Below are 22,856 nucleotides of genomic sequence, written 5' to 3'. Positions count from 1 at the left end.
TGGGGGTCCGGGCTGCTGCCAGCCAGGTCCTGGCAGCGGCAGGCACTGATTTCCTCATGGTGTATGGGTTACTCTAAACTGAAGCTGGAGGGAGCCTCTGGCTCTCCCCTTCCGCCGTCTCACCTTGGCCGCAGCTCCGGGTCAGGGCCAGGCACCACGTGCAGGTGGGATTTCAGCAGATCAGGTGTTTTGCGTCTCAGGATCTCAAGTGGGACTTAGCAATTTGCCTCCCTTTGGTTTAAAATTATAAGTACACACTCTTAATTACAGCGAGGAGAATAATACAGGTGTTCTTCACCTCCACGCCTGGGTCAGACATTAGAGAGCTCCCCGAGATCCGGCAGCAGAGCGGGAACACAGTTTGGGAGGAGTTTTGCACTTTGAGGTGAAAATCGCCAAGGGCAGGGGCCCAAGGGGGAAGTTTTCACCCTCCTGGGAGAGGTGGCACCACTGAGAAAGCAAGGAGACGTTTCTGGAACACTGGTTACGTAAATTGCCCTGGGATCGCTGCCATCCAGGTTAGAAACCGGCTTCCTCCGACCTTTGCTTTCTGAGTCATGGAGCAGAGGTGCTGTCACCGTGCTGGTGGAGGCATCAGTCCTATTGTTGAGGGATTTGGGGTTTTTCCACTGTCTTCTGGGAGAACTGGCCCTGTGGTGCCCCTGTTCCTGGCCCACTGGAGCTCAGCCATGCCAGGGAAATGCGTGGGAGTGGGTGGCAATGGGAGCTTGAACGGCTCCCTGGCAGGAGCCAAGTCCCTGTCCTGGAGTCTGGGCTTTATAATCATTGCTCCTCCTTGTTTTACCCTTGCCATTCTCTCTTCTGCTTATATTATTCCAAATATTCCTTATGTAGTAGAAAAACATGCCTGGGGCAGAGCACAAACGCTGGAGAATGGAGTAGAGTGACACAGAAATCCTTCCCTGTGAGGGTGGCAGGCCCTGGCACAGGGTGCCCAGAGCAGCTGTGGCTGCCCCTGGATCCCTGGCAGTGCCCAAGGCCAGGCTGGACAGGGCTGGGAGCAGCCTGGGATATTAGAAGGTGTCCCTGCCATGGCAGGGGGAATGAGGTGGGCTTTAAGGTCCTTTCCATCCCAAAGCATCCTGTGTTTCTTTGATTCCATGACTTCATCCCCATAGCGATGGAACTGTCATCAGGGCTCCGCTTTGCTTCAAATTCTTCTTTCATTACACAAACCTACAACAATGCAACTGACGTGGGATTACGCCAAACTCCACCACTTCAAGCTAATTATTTTTGCCTGTATATATGTATCACCCCTTATTGAGCAGGAGCTGCTCATGAATAACACTTTTCTCAAACATGGTAGCTTGAGCAGTGCAAACTACAATCGAGAGACAAGGGAGACAGCTCAGTGGCTGTCATCTCTGATATGCCTTGTGCAGAGACTCCTCTGTTTGGGTTACCAGAGTTCCTTTGGAGATGTCTATTCTTGTAGAATTATTTCCTTTCTCTGAACTGCAATAGGCAAGATCTATAAATTCCACTTAATGGCAATAATTTAAACACGCCTTGTTCTTGTGTCAAACTAGCAGGAGCTCTGGGGTGAAGGGTTTCTTCCTCTGCTCCTTCCTTGAGCGTTTCATGGCCCATCAGAGTTGGGTGAAAGAGCATCTCTGGGTACCTGGTACTTGTGAGGTGTCTCAGGGCCCCTCAAAAGTGGCTGCTCCAAGCCTAAGGATGCAGGAGCAGCAGCAGGCAGCTTTTGCAGGCAGAGCTGTCCATAACCTGGGATGCCTTGAGCTGGTGGTGTGACCACAGAGCAGGACTGGGTCCCGTCCCCATGGCCCTGCCAGGATGCGCCTCATCCTGGTTTCACATTAGAGCACACTGGCCTGCTCTAGAAATTGCTCCCTGTGCTGCAGATTATGTGGAATTAAAAGGATTTAAAGCACAAGATGTCCTAAGATAAATATCTCCCAAGTTCAGCCAGGCTGGCAGTTGCGTAACTGATCACACTTGTTTTCCAGGATACTTTTCTGTGTGCTATTAAGGAAACTCGCCCAGGGTGTGCTCAGGAGGGGTTTGTGTCAGCTCTGGGGCAGCTGGAGGGGTCCAGAGGTGCCCTGGCTGCCGGGCTGCTGCTCCACGTGCCCATCAGATTAGAGCTCTAATCCCCTTTTCCGCTCACCCCCGAGCAGGGCAGTGCAAGGACAGCCTGCGGGCTCCCGGTGAGGCTCCCGTGGCTGCCTCAGCAGCAGCCCAAGCCCTGCTCTGACACAGCCTGGGTGAGCTCCTCACTGCCCCGGGCACCCCTGGGAGGAGCTGTGCCTCCTCCTGCAGCCTGGTTGCCTGGTTGCTGCAGGAGAGACCTTGGGAGTTCTCTCAGAGCAGGACATTTGGGAGGCTCCTCTGCAGCCCCAGAGTGCTGTGGGAGGGCAGCTGCACCTGCTCCCCTCTGTGTGTGGTGTGCAGGGGCAGGGCAGAAATAAAGCATTTTAGAGAGGCAAATGTCAACCCAAGAAACCCACAAACTATTTCAGCCCTGCTCATGGCGTGCTGAGTGGCCGTATTTTATCTCGGGAGGTGATGAGTCTGGAGCTGTTTCCATCTGGAACATATACAAATGGCCCTCCAATGCCATATGAGGGAATAAGGACTGCTTTTGCTCTGGGGTGGAAGGAGAGCACTTGGCTCTAAACACTGCAATTCTCTGCTCACACGTCTGACTTCTGTCAGCCTGAGAAAGGACCATTTCATCGGGAGCTTCATCCCTCTAAGAGCAGGGAGCTGCATGCCCAGGACACCTCCCTAGCATGGACACTGCTCTCTTTCTCTCCCCATCCCTTCCACCCCAGGTAAGATGGGTTTCTGTCAGCAGCAGAAGGACAAGTTTTCCTTTTCAGAGAGCTGATAAAACTCAGCCCTCGAAATTCTGGTGGCTCTGGAGGTATCACCTGGTGTTTCCCAGCTCACCCTTGAAGCTGAGGGGTTGGACACCCCATGCATCCACTCACCTCTCTCCAACACATGCCTTGTGGATCTGCTCTCCCCACCAAGAGCCTGGCACTGTTTCCCTCTGTCCAGCACAGAAATTCTGCTTCTTAAGCTGTTTGAGAGAAAAGCAGCCCTCCCGAGCTGTGGTTTGGATTAGCAGCCAGTTATGAGCTGTGGATGGGTGACAGCTGAGCCAGTAAACATCAGCCTCTTTCCAAGTCTGGTTATCTCGGTGCTGTGGCTCCCCCTGCGTTGTGGGGGCTGTTCATAAACACAAATTCTTACTTCACAGCTCAGCTATTCTCCGTGCTAATGGCACCGAGGGCTCCGTGTAAACACCAGGGCAGCATTCCTCTGGGAGAACTCGTGCATGGGGCTGCTGGGGCCTGCTTTCCGTCCTTGGCTGAAACCACTTTGGAGCTTAAAGTTAAATTGGGACCAAGGTGAATTGTGGAGCTCAGGTCGGGTCCATACAGATGTAAATAAATGTTGCAGTATAGTGGAGACCTGAGGAAGAAGTCAGGTCGATCACCTCAAAGGATCCTTGCTGCTCCAGGGAAGGAGTTGGCTTCATTTCTGTCAGTTTTTGAAAGGCTCTAGAACCCAACCATTCCCTTGAGGATCTGAGCCTCGAATCCACTGGCAGTGCAACTCTTCACTTGGCCCGTAACTTCTGGAAAGGAAGGAATAAACTGCCCTTGTTCTTTGAGGAGGAGAGGAATGCCATGATTTTTGGAGCCTGAGACTGCAGTGCAAACAGATGTCAAAGCAAAGTCTTCTTGCCCTTGTTTTTCTCCACGGTCTGCAGAAAACCTCCTGTACGTGCTTATCCTGCTCTGGGTATCTGTGTCTCAGTGAAATCCCACCCACTTTGCTCGCCCGGTGCCGGTGCCTCTGAACCTGATCCCGGTTCAGCCCGGGCTGACCTGGGCCGGTGCCACTCGGGTGGCTCAGGTCACTGCTGTGACTTTGTGCGGGGCTGCACCCGGAGCCAGCCGGGCGGGGCAGATTTCCTGCAGCTATCAGCTGCGATAGGGTAATAAATAACCGATAAACGCTCCAGTGAAAGCTGGTGTCACGGCACAAGGGTTGTTAACTCCTCTGCCAGCAGTCCCGGAGCAGCGGGGCAGGAGGGGTGGGATGGAGCAGCTCTGCGGCTCTCTGGGGTGGGAATCTGCACCGACCACCCCGGGGATCCTCCCTGGTGCTGTTTGCCCCCCGAGCAACATTGGGGGGATAAAGAGCCCCAATTTCATTTGGGGGAAATGTGAAGAGACTCTCTGGGCAAGAGACTTTGTTTTAAACAAGTTAAAAGACAAGAGTCTGGTGTATGGGGAAATGTTCAGCCACCCTATACCATGTCCAAAGTGCCACCCTGACCTGTTTGTCCACATTAAGGGCTCCCAAAGCCACCAGCTTTTGTGAGGGACACGAGGAACAATCCCATGCCTGGCATGTGCTAACAGCAGGTTCTCTTGCTTTGCAGAACGGGCAGCCAGCTCCAGAAGAAGGTGGGAATCCTCCATGCCAGGTAAAAAATGCCCCAGGTGACCTCTGCAGGTCCCTCTGAGCGTGGGGAGTGTGAGCTGACTCGGGAGCAGGATGGGGATGGCTATTTTTAAACCCTGTAAAGCTGCTGCTCTGTAGATCTGCGGAGTGCACGTGGGAGTGCAAGGCACTGGAGACGGGGAAGAGGGAAGATAAACCTCTGTCTTCCTGTCCCTTTGGTCATCCAAACATGCCTGGAAGGTTTTCAGGAGGGCCACCTCGGTGCAGCACTGGGAGCTGGAGTGGGGCTGTAGCCGAGGGTGAGAAGCAAGAAGCCCTGGGGTGTTTCGGTGCTGTGTTTATGCCTTTCTCTGTGGTGTGATCTTGCCAGCTGGGATGAGAGGTACAAGAGTATTTGATGGTTTTGGCACAGCTGCCCTTGCTGAGTGTCTGGTATCTGTTTATTCTCTTGCCTCGGTGGGGCTGGGAGAAGCTCCACCTCTGCCAAGTTACCCTCTGCATCCCTGTTAGCATCAGCTGGGAATGACAGAAGGACCTGGGCTGCTGTCTCCTGTGTTTTGGGCAGGGATGTGAACCTGCTACTCCTTCTTGAGACACCTAAAGCTCACCCTGCTCCACACATGAGCAGCGTGGTGTGGAAGGAGTTGATTTGTGTGCTGAGAGCCCTCCCAGGCACAGGACCAGCAGGATGCTGTCCCCGTGGTGTCTCCTGATTGTGCCCATTCCTGTGTCCTGCACTCACTGCAGAGCAGAAGAGCCATGTCAGTACCGTGAAATCATAATCCTTCAGGATTTCCTTTTCTGACCCAGCCATGCTCTGACCGTGGAGAATGACACAACACTTTGGATTTGCCCTGGGCAGCCTTCCCGAGCGGGCTGTCAGGAGCTCCGTGCCCTCAGCCAGGGCCCTGTGGCAGCTTCTCTCTCTGAATCATCGGCCCTGCCGAAGGCTCTGGGAGCTTGCTGCGTTGTTTTTCCAGCTGGTTACATTGTATTTTTAGTAAAAGATATTTAAACCTAAACCCCAGTTGTCTACATTTCAGCCAGTTTCTTTCCCTGGATGTTTGTGGATTTCTAGCAGTGCCAGTGCATCTCCTCTACTTGTTCTGCCTCTGTTCCACTCTGGAGCTGGCCTGGCACTTCTTCAGTGGCTTGCAAACAAATCTTTGGGTCAGATGAATTCAGGTCAATGGAACTTGCACTTCCCTCCCCTGAGAGCAGTGGGTTTACAACTCTTCGCTGTGCCTGCGTCTCTGGCATGGGGAAAAAGGAATCTTGCGTCTTCTGGTTGGATTCCAGCTGGGTTTCTAAGGTTTGAGACTTTGCCTCTTTCATCTTCAAGCACTTGGCTGAACTGCCCTTCCCTAAATGCTGCTGATAGAGGTTGCTTTAAAAATCGCTCAGGATTTTTTTTCTCTTTGAAGGACATCACTGAGAGAAACCCTGGCTGATTCAATCTGTAGGTGCCATTCCACAGGAAGATCATGAGATAGAAGCCAAAAAGCACTTGAGGTTCCCTTTGCTGCTCTGTGGGTCATGGACATGCAGTCCAAGCTGGAGCAGAGCAGAGGGCAAGTTCTCCAAGATCCCAGAGCAGGGAAGCCTCAGGAGCCCTGTGCTGCTCTAGGTGTCGTGCTTTCCACTTTCCTGAGGCCCCGAGGCCAAAATGCCTGTGAGCAGTGTCTGACAATCCCATTTTGGGTAACTTTTGAGCACCCAAAGCTCTGCTGTGCGCTCCTGAAATAACCTCGGTGGTGTTTTCCAAGTTTGTACAAGGTATGTTTGCCACCAGCACAAATGAAATCCCTCCTGTAAACACATACCTTCAGCTTGAGGGCAAGCTCTGCCCTGAGATGCTGCAGATGGGGGAGCAGGCAGCGCCCAGAATATCTGTGTGTTTCAGTTCTTTCTGTGGGTAGACATCAGCAGCAGCTCCTGGCTCTGGCTTTACCCAGTGGCCGTCACCATCCGAGGGGACTACTCTCACACTGAAGGTTGCTCAGACTCCCTCCCACACCCTTCTGTGCTGTGAGTGGAGAGCTGCACACACAGGGGGGAAGAGGCACCTTTTTCCAGGTTTGTGCTATCCTTTTGCAGCTCATTCTGTGATCTCTGCTAAAAATAGCCTGAAGCGGCGACAGCGGCGATTGCTCCACGCCCACACTGCAGCCCTGTCCCTCCCAGCCCTGCCAGCAGGACGCTGCCAAAGTACAGCCCTCGTGTGCCTGGGCCACAACCAAAGACTCTCTGAAAGGGAGGAAATCCAAGAGTTCCTCAAAAGAGTCGGGAAGCTCACAGTTGGCGCTGTGAGATTGATGGAGTGTGAACCTCTGTGGCCATCTCAGCTGAAACTCCAGGTGGTCACTGCAGAGGTACCAAGGGCATGGTTTGGGCCAGGCTGGCCCTGTTCTGGTACTTTCTTGCTGCTTTTGTAGCTCCAGCTCAGCTTCCTAGCAAGGACAGCTGGTGCTTTTCACAAGCTCTTGTGTTTTCTACCTTTCAAGAACAGTTGTGGTACACAAGTCCCTGCAGGCCTCATTCCTCGGTGTTTACCTGGGGAATGTCTGCAAGATCCCTGTGCTGGTTGGGGCTGGGGAAGAGTCAGTGCTCACAGTGATGGCATGAGGCTATGTTTTGAATTTGCACTGAGAACAGGGTTAATCATGGCCACATCCCTAACACCAGGCTGCTGATCCAATGCAGGATGGGTACAAGGATGGATTTTTTCCTCATCCTCTTTGGTGGTGGTGATTAAAAGCCTCTCTGGGTACAGAACTTCATTCTCTCCTGTGTTCTCCAAATTTTAATTGCCAGGTTGGGTGAAATTGGTCCTTGTTCAGCTGGGGAACAGCAACTGAATTCAGTGGGAAAATGGAACCTCATAACTGGGGTTTTTCAGCCTGCTCTGCAGCCAGCTTGGCTGAGGCGTGAGCCTGTGCTCCCTGAAGGTGCCAAGCATGAGGAATTGTACATGGAAGTACAACACCCAATTAGTGAAATCACTTCATCATGAAAAGCAGAGGAGTGGAACTGCAGTGCTGAGTGTGCCCACACTCTCTCTGGGGAACGGGCTGAGGGTGCTGATCAGCTTGTGCTGGGGTGATAATCACAGAGCACAGGGAGAGCTGGGGAAGGAAGAGCTGAGCTCTCCCAGCTCTGCACCATAAAAGGGACCTTTGAGACTGGATGAGGGCTGTGCTCTGCCACAGGCACCAGGCAGGAGGTGCTCCAGGCTGAGCCTGGCTGGGGCAGTGCAGCACAGGAGAAATGAGGCTTTTCCCCAGGTCTATGTAGCTCCTGTTGGTTTATCCTGACCAGGTAAAGCTTGCAGACAGGTCCTACCCTGCATGAAGGAACCCTGGGCAGGGACACCCTCCACTATCCCAGGTTGCTCCCAGCCCCATCCAGCCTGGCCTGTGAGGGTCCAGGTGCGGGAGGGTTCTCAGGCCAGCACTGCCCTGAGCTCCAGGCTGAGAGCAGGACAGGACCCACATCCAGTGGTGTGATCCTGGTCAGTGCTGGGCACCACTAATCTCAGCCTCTTAACGTGAAGGGTTTCAAAACAAACAAGTGAGTGCTCTGCTCTGTGTGTTTGCACAGCTGCTGCTGGTTCCTCCAGGACCTGGAAAGCCGTGGAGCTGTGGGAACGGGCAGGTACCTCAGCAAATCCCCTCTCAGCCCACTGCCCCTCTGCTGGGGCTCCCAGCCAGCAGTGTTCTGGCCAGACTGGCCCTGTGGCTGGGCAGGATGTGGGAGCAGAACATCCAGAACATCTCCAGTGTGCTGTGGTGCTGCCTGGAAATTTCCCTGACACTGCAGGCACTGGGCAGCAGCTGTGGCCACTCTTAACATTTGGCTTTTCCAGCCTGTCACTGGTAAAGCTCTGAGTTCAAACTGGCTGCTCTGCCTTGTCAGCTGAAGGAATTGAGTGGGTTTGTTGCTCCAGCAGTGCCTGACAGCTGCCGGCCTGTTCCTGGCAGAGCCTTTGCTCTGTGTCCTTGGCAGGGCTGGGCTATGGCGAGCAGCAGCTTCTGAGCTCTTAGAAAACACAAATAAATGCCTGTTTGAGGAGCAGAGTCTCTGATGAGCTGCAGACTCTAACGAATAATTGAAGAGGGGTCAGCTTACAGGACTTGCACACGAGGAATGTAGCAGAGTCTGCTCCAGCAGCCCTCCCACTTGGTCCCTGACCCATCCAAACCACTCCGGTTTCTTCTCTGCCATTTCCATCCCCCTGGTGAGTTCGGAGAAGCTGCCTCATGTTCTGTCTCCAGAAAGCCTCTTGCACTGAAGGAAAATAAGTCCCTGAAATTCTGTTACTGAGTGTTGTACTTGGAGGGGATAGTGGTGAGGGCTGGCACTGGAGAGGACTCATTAATATTTGATTTTTGAAGGGCCAGAGTTTAGGTTTGGGTCACTGGGTCATCCACCCCAGCAACTGGGAGCTTGGAGTGCCCTTGGCTGGGTTTGTGGGCCCCCTGGCTGGCCAAGATGCTGGCTGGGATTCTCCCTGTACACACGGGCAGATCTGCCTGAAGCTCCTGCGGCTTCACCAGTCCCAGCTTTATTTGGAAGTGAAGCCTGGCTTGGACACGAGCAGTAAATTCCTTGCCTAGCTCCAGGTGAAGCTGCAAAAGCTGTTTTCCCTCTGATTGCACTGTGCTGCCTGCCAGGGCTGCCACGGGGTGGGGACCAGCCAGGGAGGGGAGTCCCAGCTATCTAAGAATTGCTGCCTTGCCTGGAGCCCTTTTCCTTCTCCCTTAGGAAATCCCCTCTGTGTGTGCCTGGGGCAGCCTCCCAGCAGTGGGAGCAGAGGCATTGCAGCAGCTCCTGCTGATCTCATTGCAGCTCTGAGGCAGGAAGGGTTTCCCAACTGCAGTGTGAAATCCAGGTCCTTCTCTTGCCAGTCCTGGAGAGCACAGCTGGGAAACGCCACCCCTTTGGAAAAGGAGGAAAGGAGGGGGTTTAACCCTCTTTGTGCTTGAAGGCCCGGGGTGGGCAGAGCTGCTCTGTGCCCCTGAGCTGTGGCTGAACTGATCCCCTCGCTGTCAGAGAGGTGGATTCACTGGACAGCCCAGGCTGGATATGGATTGGGAGTGTGCCAGGACTGCTGTCAGAGGGGGAGGTGATGGCTCTGCACCAGCACTGGGGTCAGTGGTCATCTTTGGGGTCCAGGAGGGGACCCCTGGGGTCTCCACAGGGACAGAGTGAGGAGAAAAAAGCTCATTAAAATAGCAACTATGGGGAACAGGACAAAACATGGTATTTCCAGTGTGGGTAGGCTGCAATCCCGGTGATGTGATGTTTGGGAGGGGGATGGGTGTGATCTCCATATATTTGGGAAGGGGATGGGTGTGATCATGTTTGGGATGGATGTGATGTCCATGTTATGGTCCTGTCCCTGGCGCATGGAGCAGCTGAGCCACGGAGGGGGTGGCTGCTGGCTGCATCCATGGTTTTATAGACATTCAATGATAAACTAGAGCTTTGCTCCAGCAGACACTCACCCTGTGCACTCTCACTGGGGTGTTGGTAATGCACAGCTTGGGGTGTGTTTTGGACAGGATTTGTTTTGCTTTTAACCCTGCTGCAGTTCACAGCCACCCCCAAAACGTGACAATCCCTTTCTCTCAGCATGTCCTGCACGTGTGACCTTCCCAGAGGGCGGGAGAGAGCTGGGTTCTCCCTGCCTGCACAGACCCACCCCGGCAGGTACCAGGCAGAGGCTTTTCCAGGTCCCGAGACGCTTTTTGTGAGCCTTGCAAGGGGAGGGCAGCCTGTGTGCTGTGGGAGGAGTGTGGAATTCCAGCGTTCCTGCAATACAGAATAGTTTCCACATCCCACGATTACTCCAAGGGCAGCAAACAATTCCTGGTTCTTGTTGTGAAACCAATGTTGTCTTTTATAATTCAGCTAGAAAGAGTTTTCAGCTTTTCTACTGGAAGTAGCAGAACTGCCCCGTGCCCTGATGGAAGGTGGTGTTTGCTGCTGGTTCCTCAGAGTGGAATCCTGCGTTTGGAACAGCCTGGGACGGGGTCTCCTGGTTTTACCACCATCAAAGCCAGGGCTGGTTGGAATTTGCTGAGCAGAGTTTCCCTCCCTGCTGGGAGGTGTGTGCAGGGCCGCAGGAAGGGGAGGCTGCATCCTCTGCTCTTTTCACTGGAGGCTGATTTGCTCTGTAGAAGCTGCAGAACTGAGTAATCCCTTATCTCCTGGCTGTTAAAGGTGTTCTCCTCTCCAGTGTCACGTTTCACTGGGTGCAAAGTCCTGCTGGCTCCCCCCTCACAGCTCTGGAACTGCAGCAGCACCAGAGCCACTGGGGAGTCTCCGTGGAGTTTGGGAACATCTTTTGCCCGAGCTTGTATCTTTAGCCCAAACAGCTCATCGTCAGCTGATCCTGGCCAGTTGCAGCTTGTGGTGCGTGGCAAGGGTGGGGAAACTGTACTAATTATTTATTTTTTGAAGAAACTTTCAGGATCTGCTGCCAACATAGCCCTGGATAGAGCCAGGAGCAGGAGGAGCCTGGGGAGTGTGAGGGAGTGCCTGTGCTGGAGCCTCTCTGCTCTGCATCCCAAAACCAACCTGAGCCCTCTGACATAAAGAAGATATTTTGGTTTCCCTGTGAAACCCAGTTGGTTGAAAACTGAGCAGATCAAAAAGGATGTTGTGAAGCACAAGGACAGGGGCTCAGCTGTGTGAGCCACCATCTGCCTCCTCCCTTCCTCAGCCTCAGGCTTTGCTTGAGAAAACCCTTCATCCCTTAACAATGTCCAAGATCCCTCTGTTTCAGGGGTGCTGAATCTTCCCAGGGGGGTGTTTATGACGTGGGTGCTTATGAAATGGGCTTTGGGCTCCCCCCATCCCGTGTCAAATGAGAAACACATTTTGGACACTGAAGATGCTCTGAGTGCCACCTGCTGGAATGTGCTCGAGGGGTGCCAGTGTGACACTGCCTGTCCTGTGGCAGTGTTCCCTTTTTAGGGGTTTGCCTGTAACCCCTGTTGTGGGGAGCCAGGATCACTTGAGGAGCAGCAGAGTCCTTCCCAGGAGTCACCAGGTTAATTTTACACCCTTTGGTTGCCTCTGTGAGTGGGGAGGAATTGCCCCCAGGAGGATGGCAGAGTGTTTCCAGGAGTCAGACTTTTGTTTTAGCCAAGTGTGGGGAGGCTCCTGATGTTTTCCATGCCAGGATGGAGCTGGTCATTCCTTTCTCCAGCTGCCTTGGCTGTGTAAGGGTTTGGGCACGAGGGCTTTGATGATTTGAGAATTTGAGGATTTCTGGACACCATGTTACCCCCACTGGGCCTGACTGTGTCCTCTGGGTTTCTCCTCCCTCTCCCATTTTTGGTTGGTTTTGTTTTTCAGGAGACCAGGAGCAGTCCTTGGGGATGGTGTTGGGTGAAACGTGCAGCCCTGCTCCCTCTCAGTAATCCCTTCCTGCAAACCTCCTGCCAGGAATCCACCCCTGTCCTTATCCCCTCCTTGGGAATTTCCAGCTCCCGAGGTCCCTGGTGCTCCTGGGCTGTGTTTGTAGCAGTGACTTTGTGCAGGACTTCCACCTTCAAAGCCACCCCGCAGTGTCCCTTCCTCCTCAGGCCCCAGTGTCCCTGAGGCTTTTGTCTGTCAGCAACTGCCCTTGTTGAGAGTGAGTTGAAGGCTGAGGAAGCCTCTCTCTCCCTGCAGATCCTCTAGGATTGCTCCAAGAATCTCCCTTTTCTTTTAAGAGAGTCCGTGGCCCCAAGGCACAGGTACCCCCATCTGAGCCCTTCCCCTCCCAGCCTGGGCCGTGTCTCTGCTCAGTGTCCTGCAGGATTTCTCAGGCTGGGGGCTCCCAGGAGCACTGGAGAGCATCCACCACAGAAGTACAATCAAAAGTACGAGGTTCTGGCCAATTCTTTTGTTGCAATGAGGCCAAGAGCCAGCCCTGCCCAAAAAAGGCCTTTGCAGAAGGGCAGGCAGTGAGTGGGGAGGTTTCTTTACTTTATTTGTTCCCCTTTTTGAGAACCACCACTTGAAAAAAGTTCCAGACAGAGCAGCCTTTACTCTCCACAAACTCCAGCCTTGCTTCCTCTGCAGAGCTGCAGCCCCTCGTGCTTCCCACTGATCCCAGCTCCCTCCAGAGCAGGAGCTGCTGCTCCATGGGGAAGCTGTTGCTCCGTGCAAGGAAAATGAGGAGCCACATGTGCACTCCCAGTTCTCTCAGGAGACCAGCTGCTTTCAGCCATGGGTTTTACCAGCCTCATTGTAAAACACTTCTTCCCTATATCTGATCTAAATATCCCCTCCTCTAGCATAAAACCATCACTCCTTGTCCTATCACAACAGGCCCTGCTAAAAACTCTGTCCCCAGCTGTCCTTTAGGCCCTGGCAGGGGCTCTGAGCTCTCCCTGGAGCCTTCTCTTCCCCACATGAGCACCCCCAGTTCGCCCAACCTGGCTGCAGAGCAGAGGGGCTCCAATCCCTGGAACATCTTCATGGCCTTCCCCAGCAGGTCCACCTTGCTGCTGTGCTGATCCAGAAGCTGCTGCTGCCTCCTGACCCTTTCCCTGGAGAGCTGCAATTCCACTGATCCTACAGGGAGAGCATCCCTGCTGCATCACCATTTGTGCTGCCCAGAGCAGGGGTAGAGAAATTTTGAGGAAGAAAACTAGTGAGGCTCTCAGTTGCTCGTTGCTGCCTTATGCAGTGCCTAAAATTGCTCTTTCTGAGCCTGTTTTCACGTGTGTGACAGGGGGACTGCACTGATCCTCCTGAAAAGCCCGCTGAGATTTGCTGATGGCTCTTTCCATGCCTAAGCACCCGTAAAGCCACCCAGTGTTCTCGTTTGGCTGCTGCATTGTGCAGCCATGGCCACACAAAGCCATTTCCCCATACGAAACCGCCGTTTCCTTTCAGTAAAACTCCCAAAATACATCCCACTGACACAACCACGGGCACCAGGGCTCTCGCACTGCTCCGGGCGCCGCTCGGGCTGCGAGCTCAGGAACCAGCTGGGGAAGGATGGGAGGATAACAGCCCAAAGCTTTGGAGATGCTGAGGCTCCTCTTCCGCAGCAAGCCAAGGATCCAGGAGGCAAGTGTCTGATAAAATACCTGCTCTGCCTGCCGTGCTGGGCTCTGTCTCTTCTGCAGGACACAAGGAATCAGAATTCCTGATCCTACAGAGCCAGACCTTATCCAGGTTTAATTAAGCACTCTTTTGGAAAAGCCATTTTGGAGGGTATGACTGCTTTCTAAGAAGTGTCTTTCCTAGGTGCTGCCAGATTTTGGGAGTGTTTTGGGACCAGAGCATGTGTTGAAGCAACAGAAATTAAAACAGCTTCTGGTTAGTTGTTGATGAATAGGAAGTGAAATGCCAAGAGCAGAATCTGTTTCGAGCTTTTGCAGGGTGGATTTTTTTTCTTGCATTTAGATGTGACGGTCTCAACCGGCAAAGTGACAAAACGCGAGCAAAAACAAACCTGTCTCTTGGCTTCTGGCTTGTAAAATCCTCCCTCAAAGAAAGGGGGAAAATAGAAAACAGGACTTGTATTTGGAAGTTGGGAAAACCCCCTGTTCATCTGTGCCCAGCCCCTGCTCTGGGGTGACTCAGCCGTCTGTGCCCTGCAAAGGCGGCACAGGGAGGTTCAGAACTTGTCTCCTCCTCTGACTGGAGCAACTTCCTGGGCTTTTATTTTCCGGGAGAAGCCAATCTCATTTCCCAGCAGTGCAGGAATCTGTGGGAAATGCCTCTGGAGGCTGTGGGTGGCAGCAGGTGCTGGGAGCCCCCAGGAGCAGGGAGGGCTGGACCCACAGAGATCCGTGGGATTTGTGGGAATCCAGCCCTCCCACCCCATCGCAGGCAGGGGCTGGGGCCTGCTCTGAAGGAGCCAGGATGGAGCTGCTTTCCTGATGGGTGGGAGAGATCCCTAGGGCAGGATCTGTTGAGGGTCTTGCGATGACTTTTTGCTCAGGAAGGGATTCAGCTGTGGCTTTGGCAGATTTGTCACCCTGCTGCTCCTGGAGCAGTGGGACAGTGACTCTCTCCAGCTGCTCCTCCTGCAAGGGCACAGCAGTGTGGAGGAGGAAGGGGAAGAGGTGACTGCAGGGGCCCCTCGATCTGATTTGGTCCTTCTGGAGCTGAAAATCAGTTAATTCCTAGCTCTAATCTCACTGTTCTCACGCAGCTCCTCCCTTCCTCAGAGCTTGCTTTTCCTTCTCTTCTCCCTCTCAGTAGCTCCTGTCCCACCTCTAGGTCATCCTGAGTTTATCAAATCAAATCAATATAAATTTATTTACTGGGACCAACTGCTCTCCTGGAGCCACCTCATGGCTCAGAATCACATCCCCAGGAGTGATGGCTCCCTCAGTGAGACACCCCCAGTGGCTGTGAACAGCTCATCTAGTCTTGCTGAACAAGTTCTTGGGAAAACTTTAGCAGACAATCACAGCCCCTCTGTGCTGACATTTGTTTATTGTCCCACAGGCAAAGTCTGACATCACTTGGCTAGAGAAAGACCTGGTGGACTCTGCAGACAAGGTAGGAGAGCTGCAGTGGGCACCTCACTGAGACTCATCCATTTCATTTGCATTCTGTCCCACACACGAGGGCGTGAGCAGAGCTTGCGGGGACCTCTCTGAAAACCAAACCCTTTCCTGCCCTGCCTGCCGCCCCTGCCAGTCCCTCTCAGCTCTGTGGGACTGCTGCTGCAGAGAGCAGCTATTGCTCACTGGCTCACGTGACATCCTGGACTTGATTTCATCGTCCTCCTCCTCCTTCCTCCCCACACCAACCCCCTTTCCGTGCTGCCATTTGTGTCTCCTGTGGCTTTCTGATCTTGTCAGTGAGCCAGGACGGGCACTTTTGGTTGCGTGGATGTACAGGGGAGATTTTCTTGCCTTTCTGAGGCTCCTCTCCCACGCGGGTAACACAACATGAAAAATTGTCTGGGTCATATCGAGATTTTTCAGCTCCTGCCAGGCCCAGGCACAGGAGTTTGCTGCTCCCCCACACTGAGAATGTGGAGCTGCTGAGGAATGGGTGCTTCTCTTGGGCAGCACAGGGTGGACAGGGTTTCTCCCTCCCTGGGCTGTGTCAGAACGCAGGAGGTGTCGGTGTGAACCAGGCTCCTGCTGTGCTCAGCAGCTGCAGGTGCTTTTCCATGCTCTGGCACCTGCCCCAGCCCTTGGGGCTCAGCAGGCACCGTGGTGGGGCTGGGCCCTGCTGCCTCTCTGCTGTTCAGTCATTTGTTTCTTTCGTTATCAGTTCTCAAAGAGCACGTGGTGGGGGCACAGGGGGCAAGACAGTCATAATTTGTCTCTCTGGTTCCATCCTCTGCACTCTCAGGAGAAATTCAGAAATCAGTGCTGACACAGGGCTATTTCCTTTTGTGTGGGTGTCTTTTGACTCATTTCAAGGGGCTTCTTTCTTACCAGCACCCTCTGGGGTCTTGCTGCAGGAAACATCTGTCTGTCCTGATGGAAAGGTCAAAGGTGAACAGGTTTGGAAGGGGAAGGAGGCAAAACGAGCCCTCTAAATACCTCTGCTCTGTCCTGCCCATAATCTGAGCCATGGTGGGTTCAGAAACAAGAAATGCCCTTAAAAACACCTCATGGACCTTCAGGGTGGCTCTCAGATAAATAACTCCGGACTGCACAGCAAGGACTCTTGTGCAGCATAAGGCAAGCAAAGGACTGAATGCCAATCCAAACATTCCTGGAGGAATCCCATCGTGGGTGCCCTCTCATCCCTGTGCCACTGGGAGAGCAGAGATGTGCAGCTCTCCAAGGTGTCATCACACTTCTGGGTGGGTTCTTGTGAGTTTTTCTCTTCTGTTTTAGAGAGGAAAGTGGCTTCTCACGATTTCCCCTGTTGTGGAAATACCCAAAGCTCCCAGCCTGACGTGAACTTCAGGCAGCATTAGATGGAAATCACTTTAAGGAGACTCTGTGTGGTTTCTATCAGTGTCTTGTCTGAGCCAGGGAACCCAAACGCCAGCGAGGAGCTGTGAGATTATTTTTTTAAAAGCAAACCTGAAAAAAAAAAAAAGCCCCAACCACAAGTGTTGTTGCTGGGGAGGGGGGGCGTGACCCTCCCTCTGTGTGACTGAGTCTGGTCCCACTGCGCATCCGCCGCCGGTGCAGCCACCTGCAGCTCCTGCTCCGGCAGAGCCCCCAGCCCCGCTCCAGGGCCGCAGTTCCCGGGGCCAGACGATGTTGATCGGGATGGGACAATGGAGAGGGACCCCAAACTTCCCCGTGTGTGGGCGTTCCTGATGCTCTGGCTGCACAGGAAGCAGCGAGCCAAGCCCTGCAGCCTGCAGCTGCCTGCCCCCAGCCAGCTCTCCAGCCCGGTCAGTACCACTGCCACCTCCTGCTGCCACCTCCTGCTGCCACCTCCCTCTGCTTCCTTTCCTGATGCTTCCCATGGATGTTCAGGGCACCCTGGTTTGCTTTTCTTTCTCTGCCTTCTGGGATAGTTTGTAGTGGTGACTCTGGAAGAAGCTGGCCTCGGTGGCATAGAGGTGGTTTTGTGCTGGAGACTTGTGTGTGCTGCCAGCCAGGCTGTAGGAGCTCATCACAAGAGTCCTGAGTGTGGAATTCCAAGCTGATGGATGAGTTCATGAGGGAAAATCTTCCCTTGTGTCAGCAAGATACCAAATGGCTTCTCAAAGTGTTTCTGTGGTAGGAGGATCACAGGATGGTCTGGGCTGGAGGGGACTTTAAAGCCTCTCCAGTGCCGCCCCTGCCACAGCAGGGACACCTCCCACTGTCCCAGGCTGCTCCAAGCCCCATCCAGCCTGGCCTTGGACACTTCCAGCGATCCAGGGGCAGCCACAGCTTCTCTGGGCACCTTTGCCAGGGACCCTCACAGGGAAGATTTTCTTCCTAATGGGTCTCTCCCTGCTGTGGGCTCTCTCCCTGGAGAGCTGAGCTGGCAGGAGGAGCTGAGCTTGGCCGGCTCCTGTTCCAGCTCTGGAGGTGGGAAGCTGTTCCTCACAGCAGCTGTCTGCAGGGACTAAGCCTCCAGATGGACTCAGAAGTGCAAAGTGGCTGATTTAAGCTGGGAGATCATTGGGAACACGAAAATGTGTTGTTTAAGGGATTATGGGATCTTTCTTGCCTGTGATCACCGAGCCCAGGGAAAGGCAGGATAACATCAGGGAGCTCCTGTGCCCCTGCCCTGAGTGCCTGAGCTGCACAGGAGACAGCAGAGCTCCCACCATGGAAACAAAGCCACTTCCTAAACTGAGAAAAACCCAGCCTGAGAGTGGGGAGGGGAGGGATCTCGGTGCAGGTGGGCAACCACATCCATGGGCACTGGAGGGTGGGAGTGGGCTGGGCAGGACAGGCAGGGCTGGCACCTGCCTCTGGCTGGCTTTAGAAGCTGCTTTGATGAGGTGGTTCCAGACCAAGTGTCTGAATAGGTCTAGAAAACAAAGTGTAAGTTTTTTCCCCCAACTCTGCAAGGGAAATAAATAAATCGTAGTTCCAGCTTTCTGCAGCCTCTGCTGGCCACAGCTTCCCCAGGGCTGGGGACAGCAGAATTTAATGCATTTTTGAACATAATTGCTGTCCTTTGGGTCCAAAAGTTTTAGTGGGAATAGGAGGTGTTTCAGCATCACCTCAGGGTCTGTGGCTGTGCTGGCCCAGATCCTTTGGTGAGTTTATTCTACTTATGCTGATTAAATCTATTTTTTCTTCTTAATTTTTTTTAAAGTAAAATAATGTGTTTTAAACAAAACATGTGCCAGAGACCTTGGCTTCCCCTCAATCTTCTTGAAGGCTGGAGTCTGTTAAAGCATCATCTGTATGTGCTGAAGATGCACTAAGACTTATGTTGCAGAGTTGCTCAGATTGCTGAGCAGATGGGCTCCAACATGTCTGATTTTTGCCAGCCCTGGCCCTGTTTTGACAACAGTGCCTTATTTTTTGTGTTGTGGGATTTTTAGTGGCATAAACACTCCTGTTTTTGCTACCAGTGCCTCAAAAAGGAAGGTGCTTCTTAAGCACTCTTCTGAAATGTAGTTCAAAGCAGCTCCTGCCTGTGGTTGGGAGGGAGGGCTCTGTATTTACCTGGTCCTCACCACCCTGACTTATTGACCGCAGATGCTGATACCTGTGACAAGCACCAACCTTTATGGTTCTCTCCCATGTGGCTCCTGTGAGTCTGGAGCTGCAGTCCTTGCTCCATAATCCCAAAAGGCTGTTTTCCCTTGCTCAGGAGTCCCTGCCAACCGTGTGCCCTCTGTTTCAGGGGGAAGGTGTTGTGCAGGAAATCAACATCACACACCATGTGAAGGAGGGCTCTGAGAAGGCTGATCCATCACAGTTTGAGCTCCTGAAGGTGCTGGGACAGGGCTCTTTTGGCAAGGTGAGATCACTTCTTCCTATGTGCCATGCCAGGCAAATTATTCTGGTGACGAAAGGAACCATCCCCAACAAAACCACTTTCCTGACTCCCAGGAATGTTCCTGGCCACGTTCCTCCCTTCTCAGAACTGCTGCTGTGTGCCCCAGGCTGGGTTTGGCCCCTGTTTATGGTCCAGTTTCCCTTCTGTGAAGGAGGAAGGAAGTAGCCTGTAGCTCTTACCTATTTCAATAATCCAGGTCTCTTACAGACCATCTGCTGACACATTAAATCAGCTTGGTGTCAGTCAGTTACCAGCTGACAGTGGGGCATGGACAGGACTGTGTGCTGCTGCCTGAGCAAATGCAGCAGAGGCTTTCTAGAATCAGAGAAAAGCTGGAAAAGACTTCTGAGATTGTCCAGTGGTAAAGTGAAGCATCAGTGCCTCCAGTCACAGCTCCTAGGCATTAGCCCCAGCCCCACAAGAGCTGCAGGAGTCAGGAGGTGTGGAAGGCTGGAAAGGAGGAAAGTGCAACATGAAACTGGGGGGTGAGAGGAGCTCACACACAGCACTTCCCTGGAAACCCCATGGGAAAGCTCGAGCTTCTTAGGGACTCCCTGGGGTTTGCCACTTTGGAAAGCATCCAGCTCCTACCACCAGTGTGTAGTGCTTGGTGAATGTGGTGTTCTTCTGCCTCAGGTTTTCTTGGTGAGAAAAATAACTCCTCCAGACACCAACCACCTCTATGCCATGAAAGTGCTGAAGAAGGCGACGCTGAAAGGTAGGAAGGAGACTCCTCCTGCAGTGCTCTGACCCTCTGTGACTTAAAGAGCACTGGGGAAATGTCACTGCTGGCCCTGGGGTGGGCTGGGTGAAAGAGAAGCATCTTTATCCTAGCAAAACATCCTCCATTTCTCTCATCTGCTTAACAGCATCATGATGGAGGTGGGGAAACAGCTGGCTCAAGCAGCTTGGTGCTTAAGGCTGGGATGGGGCAGGACACTGGCCAGGGCCTTTCTCTGAGTCTGGGCTGTTCCTCTCTTCCCACAGTGCGGGACCGACTGAGGACAAAGATAGAAAGGGACATCCTGGCTGATGTCAACCATCCCTTTGTGGTGAAACTCCACTACGGTGAGTGGAGCTCCCTGGGGTGCTGGGAGAGGGGCTGCAGCTCCAGCAGACTCTGGCTGCCTTTAAACACAATCCCCTGAACAGAAATCCTTTCCTGGAAGGATCTGTGGTCCCACTGCCTGCTCCAGCTAAGGCTGCCTCACAGGGAAGATGTTAGGGTTCTGCCTAGGGTTAGGGTTCTGAAAACCACAAGGCCCAGAGCTCCAGGCACACTGCAGCTGCAAAAGGCATCCCAAGGGGAACACAAAACTGCAACAACATGGCTTCTTCCACAGCTTTTTCCTTGGAACCAGCCTTAGCCCAAGGCTGCTTTTACTGCCTAGGGTTAGGGATAGGGTTACTGGGGAACTGTGCATGGACTGGGAGGGGAGGTTTAAACACCAAATCCCTGGGATTAAAACATTAAGCCATGAGAAACTGAGAAAGCAGAGCTAACTAGCTGAGCTGGAGTTTGGCAGGGTTAATGCTCTGACTCTGGGCAAGGCAAGGACAGCTTTGTTGCTGTAAGGTGACCAGCACCTCTCCTGGGAAAATAGCCCTTTCAGGAGGGCATCACTGGTGAAAAGGGAACCAGACCCCCATAAAACAAGGATTTTCTGCAGTGCCAGAGTGCTGTGGGGAGCTCCCATTCCAGCAGCAGGGACAGGCCATCTCCTTTACCCCATCAGCCCTACCTGCATTTGACCCAGGAACCATGCAGGGCATGTGCCCAGCTGGAGCCACTGGGATTTAAGTGATTAATGTAACACCATGGAGCCTTCCCTCAGTGCAGGGCTCTGATTCCTGCTCTGGCTTATGTTTCAGCATTCCAGACAGAGGGGAAGCTGTACCTCATCTTGGATTTCCTCAGAGGAGGTGACCTTTTCACTCGGCTTTCCAAAGAGGTGGGTATGCTCTGGCATCTCGGTGGGCTGCTGTGGCTCAGCTCATCTCTGCTTACGGCCTGGAGAAGTAACTGACCCTTGCAGTCGTTGAGAGGGTGAAAACAGCCTCCAGCCTGCTGCTAGTCCAGAGCTGGCACCAGGAGAGGGTGTGGTGGGAGCCCTGTGCTCCAGCAGAACAGCAGCAGCACAGGTGGCAGATCCACCCCTGCAACAGCTTCAGATGGGCATCTCTTAAAGAACAAGAATGAAAAGAAGGTCATTTTGGATTAGAGTTAAGGAAGAAATTGTCCCCTGTGAGGGTGGGGAGGCCCTGGCACAGGTGCCCAGAGCAGCTGTGGCTGCCCCTGGATCCCTGGCAGTGCCCAAGGCCAGGTTGGATGGGGCTTGGAGCAGCCTGGGACAGTGGGAGGTGTCCCTGCCATGGCAGGCTGGCACTGGATCCATTGAGGTCCATTCTGATCCAAGCCATGAATGGTGGGTGAAGTCTGGAAAACTTAGAAAGGGCAGGAGAGAGCATCATGGATGTGGAAGGTCTTGCCTGGGTGCAGGGGAGCTGCTGGCATTGTAACCCAGCACCTCTCTGCTTTCTCCCCCTGCCTGCAGGTCATGTTCACTGAGGAGGATGTGAAGTTCTACCTGGCAGAGCTGGCACTGGGACTCGACCACTTGCACAGCCTGGGGATCATCTACAGGGACCTCAAGCCAGAGAAGTACGTGTGGCCAGCTGAGGCAGGATCCCAGCCCTGGATCCAGCCCAGCCTGGAGTCAGGGAACAGCTCCCACCTTCCAGAGGGGCTGGAGGGTGCCCTGGGGCTGGACACGTGGGAGGTGGTGGTGCCAAGGCAAGGCTGCTGCTTCTCATATCAGTGGTTCCAGCCAGGAGCTCTGTGTGCCACAGGCTGAGCAGAGATCCATGGCAGTCTCCAGGCTCCAGCTTTAGGCAGCTGGGGCCTCCAGAGGGAGAAGGGACCAGGTGGGCTCTGCAGAGCCCACTCCAGCTTGGTTATCCTTGCCTGGGGTATGTGGGGGTCAGAGGGAGGTAACCTCTGGGGCCTTTGGTTTGCTGTGAAGCTGAGGATGTGGAGAGGAGGGAGCTGCTCCTGGTCCCACTCCTGTCTTGGTGGTGGAGCTTAAAGCACTGGGAGAAGGGACAGGTAACTTTGAATTGTGGGAGCCAAAGGATGATCTCAGACCATCCCTTGCTGTGCTTGCTCTCACTAGCCCTTACATAGACAGTAACAACTTGTTTTTCCATTCCTTCTGTAGCATCCTCTTGGATGAAGAGGGGCACATCAAACTCACAGGTAAGAGGTTCCACCAAGCCTTGGGCTCCAGCAAGGTTGGTTCCTGAAATACAGAGCTGCTTGAAATGTTTGGAGCAGTGTGCTGACAGCTTTCTCTTGTGCAGATTTTGGTTTGAGCAAGGAGGCCATAGACCACGAGAAGAAAGCCTACTCGTTCTGTGGGACCGTGGAGTACATGGCCCCGGAGGTGGTCAATCGCCAGGGCCACTCGCACAGTGCTGACTGGTGGTCCTACGGGGTCCTCATGGTGGGTACCCTGCCCGGGACCGGCAATGCCAGCTGCCCCTGCCCTGGAACACCAGACACAGCTCTGTGTGTCCTGCTGACCGGGGGCCTCCCCACAGCCCCAAAGAGCCCTAAGGGGCTGTCCAGGCCTCCAGCCAGGAGCGCTGGTCCCTCAAGGCTGCTGTGCCAGGGGGTGCTGGGCTGTGAGGGGGCTGTGGGGTGTGTGGGATGCAGGGAGTTCTCTGTGGGGTGTGTGTGAGGGTGTCCGTGTCCATCCCAGCGCCGGGCCCTCGCTGTCAGTGCAGATCTGGTGCCACCGTCTGGCAGCTGCTGGATCCCAGGGCTCCGGCAGGAGCAGACACTGGCCTGGACACGTTCCCAGGCAAACCCCGAGAGCCCAGCAGCTGCTGCTGGGAACTCGCCGTGCCTGTGAGCTCTGTCAGAGCCAGGCTTGGGACCCCTCACAAGCAGGAAGGGGCAGTGGGGTCTGTGCAACCCTGAGCCTTGCTCAGATATG

The 22,856-nt window shown here is 53.9% G+C and overlaps 1 protein-coding gene across 1 annotated transcript in view; it reads left to right on the top strand.

Annotated features, from left to right (window-relative positions):
• Positions 1 to 4,444: 4,444 nt before the first annotated feature.
• RPS6KA1 (ribosomal protein S6 kinase A1) overlaps positions 4,445 to 22,856 on the top strand; it is a 23,922-nt gene continuing 5,510 nt past the window's right edge. The window contains 9 exon segments of the mRNA XM_031062073.1: positions 4,445 to 4,489; positions 14,932 to 14,985; positions 18,703 to 18,819; positions 19,495 to 19,576; positions 19,846 to 19,926; positions 20,731 to 20,810; positions 21,414 to 21,520; positions 22,077 to 22,114; positions 22,219 to 22,361. Of these exon segments, the coding sequence (XP_030917933.1) occupies positions 19,546 to 19,576; positions 19,846 to 19,926; positions 20,731 to 20,810; positions 21,414 to 21,520; positions 22,077 to 22,114; positions 22,219 to 22,361 (480 nt within the window). The 5' untranslated portion in view covers positions 4,445 to 4,489; positions 14,932 to 14,985; positions 18,703 to 18,819; positions 19,495 to 19,545.

The sequence above is a fragment of the Geospiza fortis genome, unplaced genomic scaffold, assembly GCF_000277835.1.
Source record: "Geospiza fortis unplaced genomic scaffold, GeoFor_1.0 scaffold432, whole genome shotgun sequence".
In the NCBI taxonomy this organism is placed as follows: domain Eukaryota; kingdom Metazoa; phylum Chordata; class Aves; order Passeriformes; family Thraupidae; genus Geospiza; species Geospiza fortis.
This window is presented reverse-complemented; position numbering and strand designations above follow the sequence as displayed.